General features: G+C 51.1%; 1 protein-coding gene across 16 annotated transcripts in view; it reads left to right on the top strand.

Annotated features, from left to right (window-relative positions):
- The window catches only part of PCBP3 (poly(rC) binding protein 3), a 63,771-nt gene that overhangs the window by 25,511 nt on the left and 18,388 nt on the right, over positions 1-19,872 (top strand). For 7 of the 16 annotated variants that reach the window (XM_075027801.1, XM_075027786.1, XM_075027785.1 and 4 more), the window contains 8 exons: positions 6,548-6,619; positions 6,921-6,944; positions 8,528-8,560; positions 9,229-9,345; positions 9,768-9,899; positions 10,225-10,353; positions 13,093-13,167; positions 16,227-16,268. In XM_075027801.1, coding sequence (XP_074883902.1) covers positions 6,548-6,619; positions 6,921-6,944; positions 8,528-8,560; positions 9,229-9,345; positions 9,768-9,899; positions 10,225-10,353; positions 13,093-13,167; positions 16,227-16,268 — 624 coding nt within the window. Of the gene's footprint in view, positions 1-6,469; positions 6,620-6,920; positions 6,945-8,527; positions 8,561-9,228; positions 9,346-9,767; positions 9,900-10,224; positions 10,354-13,092; positions 13,168-16,226; positions 16,269-19,872 lie in introns of all 16 variants that reach the window. The other 9 variants (XM_075027791.1, XM_075027789.1, XM_075027790.1 and 6 more) reach the window with 4 other exon arrangements.

The raw sequence follows: 19,872 nt of genomic DNA, 5'->3' as shown, positions 1-19,872 counted from the left end.
TATGGTCAAGACCCAAAGCAGGATGAACAGCCTAACAGCTTGTGGGTGTGCCAGATGAAGAAGAAACCCAGGAAAGCAGCTGGGAATTTCCTGGAGTGGAGAGCAGGCTTAGCATGTCTTTGGGCTGGTCTGAGAGCGGAGGTGTGCATTTGGCTGGGATGTGGCTGAGCCCACTGTGGTGTGACAGGGCTAGAGCTATGGGTCATCATACTAGTTGCTCCTGAACTCTAGCCAATACCAGTATCTAGAGCCAGTATTTCTCCCTGGAGGGCCCTGGAAAACCAACCCTGCTCTCTAGAGGGCAAAGAATCTGGGGAGAAAGCCATGCTGACATGAAGAGTGGTAGGAAATGATTGTTCAGGAAATAGAGAAGAGCTCCCAAGACTTGCAGCCAGCAAAGAGGTTGGTGGGAGGAGCAGGAGTTAGAAGACCATCTGAGGCAGGGAGACAGCAAACGAGGCAGCAGGAGAGGTTGCTCTGATGGCCCTGGCACTGAATTTGTGGACAGAGGAGTCAGAAGAGCAGAGAGGGGAAGGGACGGAACAGAGGGTCGAGAGGAAGGCGCATTTGCATCCCCACAATAGTTATTGGGGTAATTGGCATAGAGGTGAGCGAGACTGCAAGAGCCCCATGGTGCACACAAGCAAGGAGAGGAAAGTGGGTTATAATTGCTTGTCAGCCAAGGAGTGACATCCTGGGCCATGAGTGGAGACATCTCACCCAGAAGAGAGCAGGGAAATGGGAGCAGGTGACTGAGAATGAAGCCTCCAGAGATGCCTGCTGTGAGGGCAAGAGCAGGGGCATTTTTCTCTCATGATGCTTGGAAAGATCAAGGGCAGGTTAGAAGCCGGGATATACTGCTGGCTGATGTACCAAGGCAGCACAGGGCATCTTTTTTTTCTTTTTTGGTTAGAGATATCTAAAATATTTCCACTGAAGCTGGAGAGTAAGCGGAGGAAAGGTCAACCAAAATGACTACGGCCTGTGGAAAATAGCAGCAGCTGGAAATGCAGCTTTATTGCAAAATGGCATTTGGTGTCACTCATGTAGGTGGTGCTACTGTCCTCTCACGGCTTCATCTTCTGACAGCCGAAGGCTGCCAGTGGCTGCTGTGTTTCCATTTGCAGCCTGGGTTTAAGGCAATGCTTGACTTTGTTTTTCTGCCATAGCGTTTTTTCTCCTTCCACCCCCGTCCTGACCTGGCCAGACTGCGTTGTCGTCATAATCCTGAGCTGGCTGCATCGCGGTGCTTCCCAGCTGCTAAAACGCAATGCTCAGAATCGCTGGATTAGGTCTTAATGGCAGGATCAAGCCACTGGGAGATGAGTGGGGAGAAAGCTCCTGCTTACGCAGGTGGACAGACAATGCTCCTCGGGAAAGCAAGCTAGAAAGTGTAAAATGTCAGAAAAGCAGCTTCCTTCCTGGATTCCCCTGCTTGTCTCCACATTTATCACATCTTCATTGTTCAAGGGTCAGAAAATGCTGCTCTGAGTTTTCTGAAGGGAGTATTGAGAGGTCAGAGTTCTTTAAATGTTTCCTTCCTCGCAGTGGAAAATGTTGTCTTGAGTGATGGACTTTGTGGCCAAGACCTTAATCCCCAACATGAAAGTCTGCCAACCACATTAGAAATCTGGGCCATGCCATGGTATATTGCGGTGTGCTGAAGGACACTGAAGCTTTGTGGTCGTCTTCAACATCTGGCTTTCTGCTGGTGGGGCTCCTGAAACACCAAAGGGCCTGGGAATTGTGTTGGATGTTTTTCAGGGTGGTATTGCCATTGAGCAACTGCCAGGATGCTCCAGGGTAGAGTCTCGGGGGCGGTCCTCTGTGCAGGTGGCACAGCATCCCCATACAGACCGGTGCCCGGGGCACCCTGCCCTTTACCTGCACAGGTTGGCAAGGGCTCTTGGTCAACAGGGGTCCAAGGTGTTGGAGTTTACCTGCACTGACCAAACCCGTCAAGAACATGTGATTTTCTGGAGACCGTATGATGAGCAAGAGGGGTGACAGACTTTCTTCTTTGAGTTTGCTTGGCAGTGCCTGTGAAGTTCCCACCCAAACCTTTCAGGGAGAGGGTGGGTTTTGCCTGTGGGACATTTTTGCACCAAGTTGTCCTCTCTGTTTATTTTCAGAGAGCTTGAACAAAACATTGCTTTCCCCCAAAACAAATGCTTAGATGAAGCAATGAAATTTGATCTCTGTAACGCTGATGAGAATATTCCACAACAAGATCTACCAAATAAACTCCACCTTGTGTGTCTGTCTTCTGGCAGGACCGTCCGTCCCAAAAACACCAGGGTGACTTTAGTGCAGATAAGGGAGACCGTCCCTCTGGAGTTGGGGTCTGCAGGCAGTAGCAATGCTAGTACCAAAGCAAGACGAACAGTTTTGTGATGGGAGTTCATTTATGAGAGCATCAACCACCTTCTCCGAAACGCAGGCTGCTGCTACTGTGTCCTGGGGCGGTGGGGGCTGTCTCAGGGGAGCTCTCCCCCAGTATCGGCAGCAGATGCCTTGGCTCTCCGATGGGCATTTGCAGAGGAGGCGTAAGCAGCATTTGCTGGAGCTGCGCCGCAGGACTCGCTCACGCGTGGCTAATGTGCCCAGGGAGCCCAATTGGATGCATGGGAAGAGGAAGAGGAGGAGGAGGAGGAGGGCTGGCTTCAGCAAGCATGGAGTCAGCTATGTCTCCCAGCCCCTGCAGGGACACGGGCTCTACCTGAGCTCAGCCGAGCCCCCTGCTATGGGCCTGTCCGGAGGGGGCTGTGGGGTTCCCAGCATCCGCTTTTCCAGCTGCCGTTTGGAAACCAGGCTGGAGAACAAAGTCCAGCCCAGAGCTCGATCTCCCTCCCCTTATTCTGCTTCGCATGCTGTCTCCCATCTGGGAGATGATCATGGTATTAAATTAATTTAATACATGGTGTTCAGAATTCCCCTAATTAGAAGGTTTTGCTCAAATTTTAGGAAAGTGTCAGTATTTGTGAGGTATCAGCAAGCATAAATGCAAAAGCACTAGCTTAGGTAATCGCTCCAACCCAAAAAACTGGAAAGGAGAAAAATCAGAGTGCGTATGTTTGTGCGTGGGGAAGAGGAGTCTTTCTGCTGTTCTGGGTTTCCATTTTCCTTCCTCTTTTCCTTCTCCTTGGTCACTGGTGCCTGAGCTGCATTTTCAGACATAGGGAATTCCTGATAGATTAAGGATATTTTCCAAAATTAAATATATTTAATCTCAAAACCAAGGGAGAAGGAAGAAGCAGATTGCTCTGAGTACTGACAATGCCTTCTCCGAGCACTCTCCCAAAAGGCAGCTGCATTTAAAAGGCCTATTTATTCTGCAACGGGATCATCCTTTGGAAAGATCTTAACTGGCTGTTTTGGGGCAGATCAGAGCCGGGCACCATGCTCCCCACCCTGCAGAGCTCCCCTTGGTGCGGTGCAAAGACATTTGACTGCTCCCCACGATGGCTGCGCGTGGGAGGATGCTGGTCCGGTCCTCTGCCTGCAGTTGCCCAGGCATGACACTCAGCAAAGCCTCACTTGGCTCGCTGTGCAACTTCCATTTTGGGGCCAAACTTGACACTTCTGTCTCCTAATGCTGTGTCTTTGACCTCTGCAGGGCTGCACCTGCTTTGTATTGGGTTGGAGCTGGGCTCTGGATCTACTCTATCAACTGGACTGGATTTAATGGTGTCCTCAGGGCTTTCAAGTAGATGGACAAAGAAGCCATTTCAAAGCTGCTGTGAACTAGGCGGAATACGACGGTGAAGAGGAAGGGTCCGAGATGGGTCTCTCTCCAGGCAGGGAATACTCTGAAATGCTCAAAATGGCGTTTGGGGGATAATTTTTCCCAGCCCTTTGTCCGTGAAGAATGAGGGCTGTGGGGGGAGGCACGCGCCCAGGGTAAATGCCTTGGCTCTATTGTTCCCATCATTTCCATTGAGCTTATGAACCCCCATATAAAAGACTTACCTTTCACTAGTATGATTAAGAAAAGGCCAATGTAGCTCTCCCGCTCACTGGAGCATGAAGCGTGTTTAATTTAATAATGCTGATAAATCTTAAAGCCAGGAGCATTTGACTAACACATGACCCACTTTTTCAATCAATTGGAAACATTTACATAACAGCCTGATGCAGGGTTCCTCCTGTGAGGGATGTGGAGCAAGGGATGGCAGACACCCCTGCCGTAAGCACTGCCACTGTAGGGCATTTGGTGAAAGTAAAACGGCGAATTTGGCCGGTCCTTGGTGGGAAAGTCATGACCCACCTCTTTGGGACTGCCAGCTCTCCCGCGGCCGCAAGGATATGCCTGGGTTTAGAGCACCCCAGCCACCCAGCTGGGCTTTGGGGTCCATCATCCCGGTGGCAAAGCCCAGACCACTCTAGGGTCCCACCCTTGCCTGCCAGCTCCCAGCTGTGGGTCTGGAACCCTGGGCTGTAGCTGCCTGGGCCACCACGCTTGGGCAGCTTGCAAAAGAAAGCCTTTGGGGTGGTACGCGGGGCAGGATGGCTTTGTGAATACTGCCTCTTCAAGTCATGAAAGCCACTGCCCGTGGATACACCTTGACCATCAGCTGTGAAAAGCCTCTACCTTCCTCTGGCTGTGCTGTCAGAGGATGCTTATCAGCCAGGAAGGGGAGCTGCACCTCTGTGTTGGCACGTCCCAGCCTCATGGCTGGCTGCAGTGGTGTCGTGGCTTTGTTTCTTTACCCACAGCAGGGCTAGATTACTCCTGGCACAGGTCATCCCTGGGGATGGTTGTCCCCCTGTACAGTGGGGGCACCTCTTCCGTGCAGGCACTTTATCTCCTGGCACATCAGGAGCACCAGCAACGCTGACCTTCACAAATCAGCACGTTGATCCTTTTCAGCATTGCTTCCCATGCACAGAAATCAGCACAGGGTTAACCAACACAACCAGTTATTTATTTTCCTTTATTGTTTGCTTGCTGTGGGCTCGGTCCTGAAAGAGAAAGTTCCTGATCTTGTACGTTGTGCTATCATGTGTCAGCCCATTCCCATTACTCTGGTCCCTAACATCATCACCGTCTTCCTCTGAAATATTCTCCTCCTCCCCACCCTCAACAGTACCTTTTGGCTTGACATCTTCAACACATTTCATTTTTATCCTCCTTGTGAGGATTTTACTTTTTTTCAGTTGTAACATCCAGCGGCCTCAAGATCAGTGTTTGTAAGTAGGTTATAAGCAACCTCATTCCCAGTGAGCTGGTGTCCTGTTAGCTCAGTGGGAGCACCGCCTCCCTCCCAACTACACAGGTTTTATCCACTTGGGGTTTCATAATAACCTCTTGGAAGAGGTTTTACATCAAACCCATCTCCCAGCCATGATTTGTGCATTGCTGCATGTTTATTCATCCCGACTGCCTCTTTGCACTAAAGTAATACTTGAGAACTGGTTTACTCCCCATTTTTTGGTCACATAAGTCCATAAGTCCTGTCTGAGCAAACGAAAATGCCAGATGCTCGTGACCTGGATGAAAAATCTCCTATCTGATATATACTGAGGGATTAAATAACATGTGGGAGAATTGCTACAAATCTCTCGGCATTGCACATGAAGGATGCTGGCACCTCCCTCTGAGACAGGACTGGTCTCCCCATACAGTAGGCTGCAGAGACATTTCATATGCCGGGTCCTCGCCCAAAGATGCTACTAAGGAGGCATCAGGAAAGAAAAAGGAAGGGTTTGTTGCCGTTCTGTGATTTTTTCTTCCCCTGCCTTCAAAATATCAGTGGCGTTTTTCCCTCTAGAGGGCAGAGGAGGAAAGAAAGAGAATGGGAAGGGAAAGGAACATGACAGCACCGGGAAAACTCGCACGGGTTTTGTAAGATACATGCAAAGCATGAATGGCTGGGAATGGCATGGTCCTGAGACACAGTGCCCAGCTAGGGTGCTCACAAGTCGGGATGAAAACCCAGGTGTGTAGCAACTGGGGCACCAGCTCCACCCTTCCTGCTCTGTGCTCCTGGGGTCAGATAGATGTTTCTTGGTTCCTGAAAAACTGGCTTTTGATTTTCTGAGGGCCCACACTTGAAATGGTGAATTTTGGTTTGCTAGATAGGTGCCCTGAGTCTTTTAAAGTCCCAGTTCAGCCACTGGTCTTTGGCCAGGCTGCTCTGCTGACTCCCTGCTGCTGCGTCCACATGCTCAGCTGGGCACAGCTGCTTTTCAGCTCGTGCAGGTGCGGGCTAGCCGCCTGGCTGTGCCACCTCGGACACTTGAGTCTTTGCTCCCACAACGGCTTTTGCGTAAAGCTGCTGGCAAAGCCATGGCAAAGCTACAGGCTGTTCTCAGGCTGTCACCCAGTACCGTCCCTGTGGCGAGCAGCCAGCCTGATCTGCACCCACTAAGGTGTTCAGCCCATGACATCTCCCCGCTGCTCCTCCAGCCGCATCGAGGAATGCGCCTGCTTTGGGAGAAAACCTTTCTTTCCCCTCTCTGTCCCCAGGTGATACGGCCGTGGTGCTGTCTCCTTCTGCGCCGGGGCTGCCCACCCAGCTAACGCACGTCTCCCATCCCCCAGTAGGAAATGGAGTCCAAGGTCTCCGAAGGCGGCCTGAACGTCACCCTCACCATCCGGCTGCTGATGCACGGCAAGGTAAGGGGCTCCTTGCCGGGGGGTTTCCTCCCAGCTTGCTCTCCTGCCTCCGCTGCAGCTATGCCTGGGTCTGGCCAGCCCCACATGCTGCCTCCACAGCCCCGGGCTGCCAGGAGGAGGTGTCCTTCTGCTGATGGGGAGGGTGGCACGGTGCTCCTGGCCTCTCTCAGGTCTGCCCCCGTCCTTCTGCTGGGGACAGTGTGCACCTGATCTTTGCTTCATTATGGGGTTGGGCTGGATTGTCTTCATGTTTTGTAATGTTGATTCCTTTGTGTTTGGCTTTTTTTTTTTTTTTTTGTAGGAAGTGGGAAGCATCATTGGAAAGGTAAGGACATCTTTTAAATGTGTATTTAATGCTATTGCCTGCATGATTTGCTGCCTGTGGTGTGGTAGATGCCAGTCACCTCTTCCCTGTAATGTCCCTTAAATGTTTGGTGTGCATGAGCTTGTCACTGCGTTTGTGAGACACAAATGATGGGAGACCCACACAGGGATCAAAGACCATTCCCCTACCCCCCCCCCCCCAAGTTTCTAGTGCTGTTTCCAGCTGCTTCATTGTGGTAACAAATGGGTATTTATGATCATGTCACCCTGATGTGTTAATTAAATAGATTCATTAGGAGAGATAAAGGAATGTCATGCAAACCCATTTAAATTCTGCGGCACTTCCCTCTGAGGCCACAAGACACCATTTAGCTTGTGCAGAAAAGCTGTATGAGGTGCTCTTCTCCCTGGTGCTTGCCATGGTGGTTTGGAAAGTCCTGGCTATATAGGATTGGTGTTTCAGTGTTTTTAAAAGGCAGGTTTGTGGTAGTGAAGATTTGCAGTACAAACACCTTCTTCTATATGCTTGCACCTTATTTTTCCATCAACCTGTCCAGCTGTCCTGGTTTCAGCTGGGATAGAGTTAATTGTCTTCCTAGTAGCTGGTACAGTGCTATGTTTTTGAGTTAGGCATGAGAAGAATGTTAGTAACACTGATGTTTTCAGTTGTTGCTAAGTAATGTTTAGTCTAAAGTCAAGGATTTTTCAGCTTCTGATGCTCAGCCAGCGAGAAGGCTGGAGGGACACAAGAAGTTGGGATGGGACACAGCCAGGGCAGCTGACCCAAAGTGGCCAACAGGGTATTCCATACCATGGGACATCACATCTAGTATAGGAACTGGGGGGAGTGGGGGCGGGGGATCGCCACTCGGGGATTAACTGGGCATCAGTTGGCGGGTGGTGAGCAATTGCATTGTGCATCACGTGTATATTCTAATACTTTTATTATTACTATTGTCATTTTATTAGTGTTATCATTATCATTATTAGTTTCTTCTTTTCTGTTCTATTAAACCGTTCTTATCTCAACCCATGAGTTTTACTTCTTTTCCCGATTTTCTCCCCCATCTGACTGGGTGGGGTGGAAGTGAGTGAGTGGCTGCATGGTGCTTAGTTGCTGGCTGGGGATAAACCACAACACCACCCCTGGAAAGATTTACAGTTCTACCTGCTTTATATCTGGATACGAAGAGACTAGATGTCTCTATAGGTGCTAGATAACTGCCCTTCAAAGCCACTCTGAAGTGCCAGATTTTCTCAACAGCTGATGAGTTTCTGAACTTTTTCCATGCATTTTTCCTCCTAATAGGAAATATAGAAAGGGAGGTGGAGGCTGCAGTTGTGTATTCTTAGCTGTTTTGTCTGTCGTGTCTTACAGACACAGGGCACGGGGCTACCATGGCTTACACCCTCAGCTCTTCAGCTGACCATTGCGTGGGGATGGAGGGCCGGGCATCATAGAGCTGTCCAAATGTCTGGCTATGTGTTGCCATGTATTAGAGAGATGTGTGTTTGGAAGGGTTGTTTTGAAGGTGGAAGTCTTGAATTTTTAGTAATAGCCCATGTTTCTGCTTCTTATTTCAGAAAGGAGAGACCGTGAAGAAGATGCGTGAGGAGGTGAGCAACCCTGCTCTGTAGCAGGATTTGTAGGAGGAAGGGAGAGGAGTGGGAAGGGCTGTCAGGCTGTCCTGCCCAGCAGCGTGCAGCACAGCGGCCAGAGCTGCACATTGCCCTGTGTGATACGTGCAGTAACTGGCAGGGTCAGGACACACAAGACAGCTGTGCCAAGAGCTCTTTGGGCCAGTTTTCTCACTCCATACTCAAACAAACTCCTATCACATTTAATGGGAATTTTCCAGAGCCAAGAATTTGCTCTTAATGAAACATTGAAATTAAGTCACTTGTAAAATGCTTGAGTTTGTCCAAGGTCTTTGTGCCTGCAGCTACCAAGGAGTTATCAGATCAGTAAGCAACACTCTTCTTTTTACAAGCGATGATCCCATGAGCTGGTCTTGCCTTGAATGTGTGGGTTTGCATTGCAGTAAAATACCCAAAGTGGATGCTTGGAAACCCTTTCTGAGCGTCAGGGTAAGGGACCGCTGGAAGCACCACAGGGGACAGGGATGGGAGTTTTTAAGGTTAGATGGGATGTCGAGAGGCTGGCACAGAGGATGGTGAGGGATCAGGCTGGGACAGGACCCAACCCAGAGGAAGGGCTGTGCCTCCAGTGCATCCCCATGCATTGCTTGGCTGTGGCTATTCCAGGTCTTCCCTTCTCTTTCCAGAGCGGGGCAAGGATCAACATCTCAGAGGGAAACTGCCCTGAGCGAATCGTGACCATCACTGGCCCCACCGATGCCATCTTCAAGGCTTTTGCCATGATCGCCTACAAATTTGAGGAGGTGAGCAACATGAGCCCTTTTCCCCAGGAGACCAGAGTAAAAGGGTCCACATCCAGACCCATGGGTGGCCCACCGGCCAAGGAGAGCTCTGGTGTGCCCACTGCTGGGCCCAGCAGTGCAGATGGGCCTGGGTACCTCCAACCCATGTGTGCCTGGCTGGACTTGCTTAACTGGTACATGACCTCAGCACAAAACCTTCTGAACATCTCTAAGTAGGCAAGAACTGAGCTTCAGTGAACTGTTCCAGAGGTCTTGCAGTTAATTAACTGCAGGGATGTGCAGTGATGCAGCTGCAGTCAGAGACCAGCCACAGTCTGGGGGACATGACGACTCTTTTCTGGCTCAGGGCAGGTGGGTTGGCCTGGATGGCAAGTGTCTGGTTGGGTACCAAGGGCTGATGCATTGCACTTTTCCTTCCCAAGGACATAACCAACTCAATGAGCAACAGCACTGCTACCAGCAAACCTCCAGTGACGCTGAGACTGGTCGTGCCAGCTAGTCAGTGTGGCTCGCTGATCGGCAAAGGAGGCTCCAAGATCAAGGAAATCAGGGAGGTGAGTCAGACTTGATTTCATTATTGCATGTAGTCGCAGCTCCTCAGAGCTGATCCACGACCAAGGGGGAGCTGCCTTGGAAAAGGGGATCCTTATGCTGCTAGCATTATGCATCATGTTGCTTCCCAGGACAGTCCTGCTGACGTAGGAGTAGCATCCCGTGGGACCTTGCTGGCGTGCTCCTGCGGATGCAGGCAGGATGCCGCACCTGAGCTCATGCGGGGCAGGGCAGCTCTGGGGAGGCGCGTGGTGTCGGAGCTGGAGCTGGCTGCAAGGAAAGGCATTCAGCTGTGGGATTTCTCCTCCTCTGTCTTTCTGTCTCCAGTCAACAGGTGCTCAGGTTCAAGTGGCGGGGGACATGCTGCCCAACTCCACGGAGCGGGCGGTGACAATCTCGGGGACACCCGACGCAATTATCCAGTGTGTCAAACAGATCTGTGTGGTGATGCTGGAGGTACAGTCTGTAACAAAGGGGGTAAAGTACATAGGAAAAAAACCCAGCTGGCACCACAACAGCACTGGGAGCTGTGGAGCGTGTCTCGTCCCCTTCACCACGCGTTGTCGGACCACTCTCATTTCCTGGTACCTCCGTTTGAAACCCACCCAGTGTGTTTTCCCCACCATTGTCTGCTGTTTCTAGAGTGCCACACTGGAAACCTGCCTGGTTGGGTGCCCCAAAGGAGTTGGTTTGTGTCATAGCACAAGGTGGTTTTAGGAGAGAGGGGTGCTGGAGGAGGCCAGGCTGGCTGGGACAGCCGTAGCCAGGTGTCCCAGCAGCACTGAGGGTGCTGTGGGAAGGCGATGGGGGCTGGAGCCACTCCACCAAGCCACTCTGCATGGGGCTTACAGTGCCCCATGAGGACCAGGGCTGGGAGGAGAAGACCAGTGTATCCCCTGCACTGGGGGACCCAGGGCTGGGAGCGCAAAGCCAGGTTCCAATGAGGCACAGCAAGAAAGGTAATTAGGAAGGCTGGTGGAGAGCAGGGCCTGTAGGGTACATGGACGTGTGTCGAGGGTGCTCTTTTCTGGGAGAAATGCTGACAAGCAGAGCTTGAAGATCTCTGCCATGGAGAGATGCCGCTGTACCAATGGCTTATTGCCAGGGATGGCCACAGCCACATGCCCCATGTCCACGCCTGCCACCTCAGATGGGAGAAGCTCCAGCAGGAAACCCCTTGGGACACAGGACGGTGACACCCTCCGCTTCTGGTGCCTCCCAGAGATGGGCAAGCACAGACCAATGTCAGGCCCCTCTGCCTTGCTGCACAGCCCACACATCACTGCCCTTTCATGACAAGGAGGATTACATTTGCTGCTGCAAGAGCTTCAGATGAGGACAGCAAGGCTTGGTGGAGGTGAAGCAAAACCAAATATAAGCAACTTCAGTTTGGCAGCAGCACAGCTAAGGAGGAATTGGCTCGAGCCACATTACCCACCACTGCTGCTAGTGATGCTCAGGTGGGTACACTGTGCTGCCAGAGGAGTGCAGTTTTAGCTGCACAGTGACTCCAAGTTATGCTCTGGACTGTAGCAGAGATGGGCCCGAAGTGATGCTTGCAGGTGTGTTATGAAGTCTTTTGTGGCTGCTGTTCTCACCAACCAAAGCAAGGGGTGCTGCTCCTCTATATGGCTCAGCAATGGGAAAGAGAAAACCTCGTGAGTTTTCTTGCAGTCTGAAATCTGGCAAGTCCCCTGACTTTAACAGTTCACAGAGATGCTCTTTATGACCTTTCAGTTTTAAATTATCTTACCACAGAAATCCTCACTCATCCCCTCCAAGATTTGTAAAGCAATAAAAGAAAAAGCAGGTTTGTGATTATAGAGGCTGTGCTTTGATCATACAGCTTTCCTGCAGACCTGTGCTGAGCAGGAAAATTTGGATATGCCACTTGGCTACAAGTGGACATGTAGAAGAATGTACAGAAAAAAATGAAGAATTTTCCATGAGATGATAGCATAATTTATATTGCCTATCTTTACATAGCAGTAACTGGGTCATTTCACTTTGGGTAGAACCACAAGGCTTTTATCTGAAATCTCTCCTGATCCCTAGAAACCTCCGAAATCTCTTCTATGGCTTGTTATTTATGTTCAAGAGAAAACCAACAGAGATGATAACTTGGGTGAGAAGATCCCGCGCACTGTGCAGTGTAATGCATCAGTACAGCTTCTGCTCGGACCTACCCAGGTACCAGCCAGGCCGCAGCAGGAAGGAGTGAGATGTCCTGGCCAGCTGGAGCAGGGCTGCCCTGGGTCACGCTGCTGCAGGAGGGCTGGGCACAGTCCCTCTGCTGCTGGTGTCTGGCTGGCTGCTCGCAAGGACCGCCACCACCATGCAGCTCTGGTATAAGATCTCTGGAAACTCTGATGTTGCCGTCTGAGAGGGATTTCCAGCCTCTTGCTCCTCCAGAGCTCAGCACTGGCCAAAGTGATCACTGCCACTTGTCCCACCAGGGCATGGGAGGTCTTGACCACAATGAAGGGGCTTTGCAGCATCCACTGCACGGTCAACTATGTCCCAACTTGGATGCCGATAGACCAAACCAAGTCCTGAAGGTGATGCTGTTCCAGCAGTGAGGAAGATGAGAGGGCTCAAAGACCTTGAGAATCGTGCTGGGTTGCTCAGACAGGCTGCTCACTCCTCCTGATGCCTGTGCTCACAACGCCGTATCACAGCTCCTGGTGCTTGCCAGGGCTGGTACGACTCCGGGGCGGGCTGTCACCGTGCAAGAGCTCTCAGGCTGCAAAGGAAGCCACTGCATGAGGGGGCTCCTGGCAGCCAGGGATCAAAAGCCTGGTCTGTGGGTGTACCTACCCATCTTGCTACTTGAGGGTCTCCTCGGGGTGTTTTGAGGAGGGTGCTCTGTTCCAGCATCAGGCTCAAGTCTAGACCAGACGGCACAGTTTGCAGAGAGCACAGTGAAGGCGAGGGAATCAGCGGAGGTCCAGGAAGCGATTTAGGGGCCCATCCCCTGGCAGGGGATCTCCCATACCCCAGGTTGTCCTTGTTGTCCATTAAACACCGATTTCCCCCGTGTCCTCCTGTCCAGAAACGCGGTTTGCCTGGTGCGGGTGTTGCTGGCAGCGGCCCCGGGGGCCGTGCTCCGTCGGGTGCTTTCTAACGCTCTTTTTGCCGCCGTTTCAGGAAAGCTGTTCTAATGTTCTCTCTCCCTCTCCTTGTCCCTTTTCCTAGTCCCCACCAAAAGGTGCCACCATTCCCTACCGCCCAAAGCCCGCCTCCACCCCTGTCATTTTTGCAGGTGGTCAGGTAAGAGCCGACCCGCTTGCAGCCTCCACTGCCAACCTCAGCCTTTTACTGCAGCACCAGCCGCTGCCCGTTAGTGCACTCAGGTTTCTTGCCTTCTGACTTGCATGGTGTCATCCCATCCGTTGCGTGCCACGGCAGATGGACTGAAAGCTCTTTGCAGAACCGCTGGCAGTTTGCAAGCCCAGGCAGATGGCTTAGCTCCTGCTGTGATGGCTGCTGGAGGATAAGGAAAGGGCCAGCCTGGGGAAAGAGGGTGTTAGCACTGCCGGACACTTGTGCACCAAGAAAAGTCTGGAGTTTGCTTCATTAGACCCAAATTCAGTATTTGCCAACAGTTAGCAGTGTGAAGGAGAAAATGAGAAAAGCCTCATTGAACAAGAAGCCGTGACCATGCTCCCACAGTGGCTGCAAGTGTTTATTTTCTGGCATCTCTAGTCCAATTAAAAATAACTTTGTGTAGTTGTAATTGATCTGAGATAGGAAGGGCTCATCCCAGCCACTCCAGGACTGTGCTGAGCCTCTGTTCAGGGCAGTGTCCATGAAAGGGTCATCCCCATTACTGGTGCTGCTCCCCCCCAAAATGCCATAACCTCTGCTGCAGATCTGGGTCTCAGCTCTGCCCATGGGAGAGCCCGCATTGCATTGCCTTCGGTGACATTGCGCAATGCTTGGTCTGCAAGCTTGCAGTCATGATATGGTATTTCTAGTGACCCTTGGGAAGCAATGGCAGATTTTTTCTTTGCAGGATAACCATAGCATGCATGTGCCATGGGAGCTGGTGGTTGTTCTGCAAACACAAATCAGCTCCCGTGGCACATGATTTACAGAACAAGAGCAGTTGAGCAGGTGGCTGCTTTTAAAGAGGGGACTTGAACCACTGCTTTTTCTACCTCATCTACTTATCTCGCTTGGTGACCAAGGACCTGCCTGTAGATGCCACCGTGCCATGGTCCACCAGTATCTAGCAGGAGACGTACTTTCCCAGGACTGCCAGCAGCCAGGTAGAGCCAGCATCATGAAGCTACAGCTAATGCCACCCAGAGCAGCTCCACATGAGTTATTTTGGTTTTCCCCAGCCATAATAAATAGCAGAAGGACAAACTAAGGATGGGAGCAAAGCCCAAAGCACAGGCTATTTCAGGCAGTGTGCTGAATTAGCATCTCTTAGTCATTGCCAGCATCAGCAGGAGTGTGTCGTTTGGTCTGAGCAGCCATCCTGGAAAAGAGCTTTGAGTCCAGCTGCTTGGTGAACTTATCTTCTCAAAAGGGAGAGTAAGATGGAGGTAGTGTTTTGCCTGCTGGTGAATGGTTGATGTCTTGCACAGAAGTGACGTTGTGGGAAGAAGCAACTGTCTCTGAAATGAGAGCTCTTCCCTGCAGCCCCTGAGGGAGCACTGGCAAGCCCCTTGGCTCTGCCTGAGGGGTGGCACGGGGTGCGTTGTCAGAGGACAGCAGGTGACGGGGCTGCGAGGTGCTTGGGGTGGGTTGAACGTGCATGAGCTCAGCAGGCTGAGGGACACGGTGGCTGATGGCAACTGCCGAAGGGATCAGCCCCATCATCCGTGGGCAATGTCAGCCTCTGCAGAAAGCTGGGGGTCACATAGGCGGGTGCTGTCAGAGTTGGGTTGCATCTGTCCAAGACACCTTCCTGCCTTTAATTAGCTTTTTCTAATCAATTTTTCTAACAAAAAAACCAACAACCAAATTAAAGCACCAGGAAAGACTGAACATTTTAGAGCTGCCTCTGCCACATGCCCACAGGCAAACCAGTCCCCATCACGCTGGGATGCCAGCAGGCGCTGGGACTGCGTGGGGCTTTGCCTCCTTCCTCCAGGATTTCAGGGGGTTTCCTCACACAAAGCGCTTTGCTGTTTGCAAATGATGTGGCAAATTTGCAGGAGGTTCAGAGAGGTTTTTTTTTCTTTTTCTTGGCTATCTTTACTCTCCCTTTTTAAAGTGTTATCCATCTCTTTTGCCATTTCTTTCAGAATCGTGTGAATAATGTGTCAACCAGTGAGATACACTTTGCTAGCTGGTTAAGTCCTAAATATTGGGCTCTCTAGTGTCTGGCTCTGTACCCACAGCAGTGCTTATTTTCAGGTTATTTACAAAAGAGAAAGGATTGCTACGAACAATCAGAAAAGCACTAAACAATTTGCCTAGCAGACATCTGCATGGGTTTGTCAACTACAGCTAGTGAAAGGCATTGCAGTGCAGGCACCATGTCCCTGAGCCCTCGCCACGCTTGCTGACACATCAGCACCGTGCTACCCAGCTGGCTTTCTGCACCGCAATGCCTCTCCCCCCAGCAGAGCACTGGAATATACTGGGTAGATGTAAAGCATGTTAAGAGTTGTGCACCTGAAAATACAGAGAGACTGTCTGCACTGGCTTGCTTTCTATGATCACGTTTAGGTGCAAAGGGCAGCAGTGATGTTACTGTGCATTCGCTACACATATAATTCTGGTTTGATGAATATCTTTTGTACAGCGAAGCCCAGTTGTCCCACTCCATGCAATTCTGGCACCTTTAAAGAGCCGTTTCCTTCCTTTTGAAAAAGCCAAACTGAGCCCAAGCCCTTCAAGTTAGGTAGTTCAGCATGATCTGGCTTTCATCAGAGGGGTACGTCTCCCTCCCACCCCAAGCACTCGCTGCCCCAGTGAATTTAATGCAGCACAGGGGGGGCTTTTCCTCTGGGCTAGCCAGGTGGGTGCGCGGGGCAACTGCTCGCTGCATGGAAAGTGCTTCCCTCATCGCCTCCAACTTCAAAATAAAGCCAGTGAAGTCAAAATTCAAGATACTGCACCCCGCTTTCACTAGCAGCTGAGCGAGGGGAGAGGTGTGCCAGTGGCATAATGCTCAGTTCCCCGTACCTGGTTATTTGGGGTAGCACAGTGTCCCAGGCAGAGCAGGCGTGGGGCTGAGCTTCTCTTCAGTCCCTGCATTCACAGCACGTTAGGCAGAAAGGAGCAAAGCCCAGGGATGGCGGTTCCTGCGGAGACATGGGGCTTTGCCGCCGCCTCCTGCCAGCCCTAATAACGTGTTTTTTCTTTTGCAGGCCTATACAATTCAGGGACAATACGCTATTCCACACCCGGATGTGAGTTTTACCCTAATTTTTCTTATACCCTTTTATGTCACCTGCATGCTACTGTTAATTCACATAATATTAATATTAGACAATAATATTAATAGCGTATTTTCAAAGTAACTGGCCGTGTATAGTATCTGTAATACCTTGAATAGCCTTTTAACCTGTTAGCGCTAAACTTCATTAATTCTGAGGACTTGGCCTGACGCTAAATTGTTTGCATTGTTCAGTGCTATCCCTTTGTTCTGAGACAAACCATACTCTATGCATTTTGTGCCTCAAAATGATCAAAATGTGCAAAGAAAGGGGGGGAAAAAAGACCTTCCTCTCTATTTCCCCCTTGTCCCTAAAATGTTGGTAATCCAAGAGTTTATTTAGGTGCTGAGTGCCTTGGTGGGGTGGGGAGAAGCCAGAACTCCAGCAGTGCATGGTTTCTTGCTTGAAGCCTGGGCAGGGGGGGACGAGCCTTTTTGGGGGGTCTTCCTCCACATGACTCAGAAGCAGGCACTGAGGTTGGGCAAAACGCTACCCACATCCCCCGAAGGGATGGAGAGGATGGCCGCCTGCCACACTGCTGGAATCTCACCTTGCTGAGGGCTCTGCGTCTCCCCGCAGAAGCTGGACCCCAGACCAAAGCGGTCACCCTGGGTCTGATGGCTGTCTCACTGGGTTTGGCTCGCTCTTGCCCAGGAGGGGAGCATTGTGGGCACAGACCCCGCTTCATTTCGTGCTCCTTGGTGTGGAAACAGGTGCCATTCAGGCTTGCAGCGCAGATGGGGTTTGCTGGTGCTTGGATTCCCCTGCTCATGCGGGGCTCCTGTGGCTGAGGTGGGTCAGGGAGCCACAGCGTGTTGGCGGGGGGACATGTAGGGAACATCTGCTGACATGTCTGCGTGTAAAAGTACCAAAGGAAATAGTAAACAAGTCTATTTTAAAGGATTTCTCTGTGAAAAGCAGCAGTGAAGCACTGCAATGCCAGCAGCTCCTTGCTGGCAGCAGACAGCTGCTCAGCTTCTGGGGTTGTCATGGCTAACACGTGCTGAGGAGCTCTTGGAAAAAGCTGGGATTTTCTAAACGTGTTTCAGAGGGAATAAAATACCCAGCAAGTGCCACTGCAGAGGCCCCTTCTTGCTGGCACACCTGTGAGTCAAGGGTCCACAGTGGGGGCTGAGCACAAAATGCCACTCTGGGGATGTGGCTTAATTATAAGTGGTGTGGTCTGGGTGGAAAGCCTTCTCCAGCCATCCCACGCACAGGAGGAGTATGATGTAGCTCGGTGTTCCTCCTTGTGATGGGTGCATTGCGTATTAAATCATGGGATTGTTTTTTGCATGACTGAGAACAGAACAAGGCTGTCCGATACCATGAAGGCATGCTCCCCGTGGGAGCGGTTAGGAGCCATAGGCTGGATTTTAGGATCTTAGGAACAGTGATTTCACCCAATTTAGTGGAGGCTTTGGCTTTCCATATGTCACCAGTATGCATGTACTTTGAACAGCCTGATGTGATGGTTGCTTAGAAAAATTCTTAATAGTGTGCGCACTTCACTTTCGCTCCCTAAACGGAATATAAATAAATAAATATGCGTATTTAGTAAGGGTAGATCAATATAGTCTTTGTCTCAGTTTTCCTTTGCAAGTGGTGGTGACAGCTTAATGTTTTCCTTGTTATTATACTCTTCTGTTTGATGGGAATAAAATACATTTAATACATTTGCTGGCTGCACTCTGCCCTACCCCCAGCAGATTTGCTGAGACCTGGAAAAAGTTGTTCGTACAGGGGCCACACACTCCATCCTTACTCTCATAGCTCTCTTGCAAGGATCGGTCATTTTAAACACTGCTCGGCACAGAAACTAGTCTTGAACAAGATTTTAGGGCATTTCCCTTGCTTTCACAGGTGTCTGTGTTTAGTGGATGCCTTTTGCAGACCTGTGGCTGTGGAGCGGGCAGTATTCCAAATGCCAAAGCTAAAATGAGAGCTCCTGCCTTAATTCTTTTCCCTGGGAAAGACCCACCCAGGTCCACAGGAGTTTTAGCTCCCAAAGGGCTTCAGGATTGCCCAGGTACTTGTAAGCCATTCAGGATGTGATGTGTAGCTACCTGCCTTCAGGAAATTTGTGGTGGGAAATGAAAGGACAGCTGTGGCAGCCGGGAGTTGGGGACGCTTGGGAGTGAAATAAATGTCGAGTGCAGGAAAGCTCCCAAACCAGGTCATTGCTCCTGGGTATGCACGAGGCTGGCAGCTGATGAGATGTAACCAGGCATTGCTGTGGGTGCCTAGTGATGCTCAGCATGGCTGTATGTTAGTCCTAGTACTGCCGTCCTTCCCTGTTCTGTCCCTCCCAGCAGCGCTGGTGGGGGAACTCCCCTCTGGTCTGCAGGGAAAACCAGAGTTTGAAGAAATGCTCTCAGGGTTTTGCTTTCCGCTTTTACGAGGAAACAGGAGAAGAGGTGCTTCATGCACCGCAAGTGTTGACATAGCAGCTTTCACGTTAACATCTAGGCATAACTATCTTCTCCTCTTGTATGCTTTTTTATTGGTGTTATTATGGGTGTTTGCTAAATACCACTATCTGAACTATGTCTTAAAAATATGCTAGATCAGTATTAGAAAGGATTTTGGTGTTTCCCCCGTCGGGCGAAGCAGGACCCCTGCCCTGGGGCATAGTTGGAGCCCGAGGGGCTCTGCCTCCCGGGTGCTCCTCGGCAAAGAGGCGGGAGGTTTCATCTAGAGTGCTGCCGGTGGGACCGGTTGTAATGAGGAGCTCCACAACAGGGTGCAACTGGGTGTAATTTGGTAGAAAACAGAAGAGTTCTTAACTTAAAAAGCAGCAGATGCTGATGTCCCTGCTACCTGCAGGAGCGGTGGTGTGCCTGGTCCTATCCGGAGCTGACTGTGTTTCAGCAGGAACCCGCCGTAGAATGTCTTCAGCTTATTTGCCGTGCCGCACAGGGCGAGATGTGCACATGCCTCTTCTCGTGGGGTGGCAAGACCTCTCCCCCGAGCCAGTGGAGGCTGGAAGTCCTCACGCCTCTGCGGGGCAGGGCTCCCTTGGCTACCTCTCCAGGGACTTGCAGGTGTTTTCCCTCCCCGCTGCCTCCCTCCAGCCTCTCCCCCGGTGTGCTCAGCCCTCCGGGTCTGCTCTCTCCAGTGCTTCCCCCTCACCGCTGCCAGCCAGACCTCCCCGTGCTCCCTCCCCAGCCATGCTGCAGGAGCAAGGAGGTTTTTGAGTATTGTTTCCCCCCAAAACGTGGAAATCTTAACTCCTGCCTCTCCCTCAGTGGGGAGGGGATGGGTGCAATGAGGGGTTTGCGTTTGGGGGGTGACGCAATCCTGGCAACCCTCTGAGCGCCTGTGAAATTGCTGAGTGGGAGGTGATAAAGACCCTCCCTCCCGCCGACTGCTAGACTTCAGCCCAGTTTCTTTTGTTTTCTTTTGTTTTATTGTGTTGGTTTTTTTTAATTTGGAGCAGTGAAACAGAGCACAAAATGTATTCCAAACAAAATCCGCTCTATGCAACCGCTTCCTGATGGGGCACGAAAACCTACGCGGCACAACAAGGGATACAAGGATCTGAAATACCTACTGGTCATGGCTGAAGCCCATACTT

The sequence above is a fragment of the Buteo buteo genome, chromosome 5 (genome assembly GCF_964188355.1).
Source record: "Buteo buteo chromosome 5, bButBut1.hap1.1, whole genome shotgun sequence".
Taxonomy (NCBI): domain Eukaryota; kingdom Metazoa; phylum Chordata; class Aves; order Accipitriformes; family Accipitridae; genus Buteo; species Buteo buteo.
The sequence above is the reverse complement of the archived record's forward strand: the minus strand, read 5'-3'. Positions and strand labels throughout refer to the sequence as shown.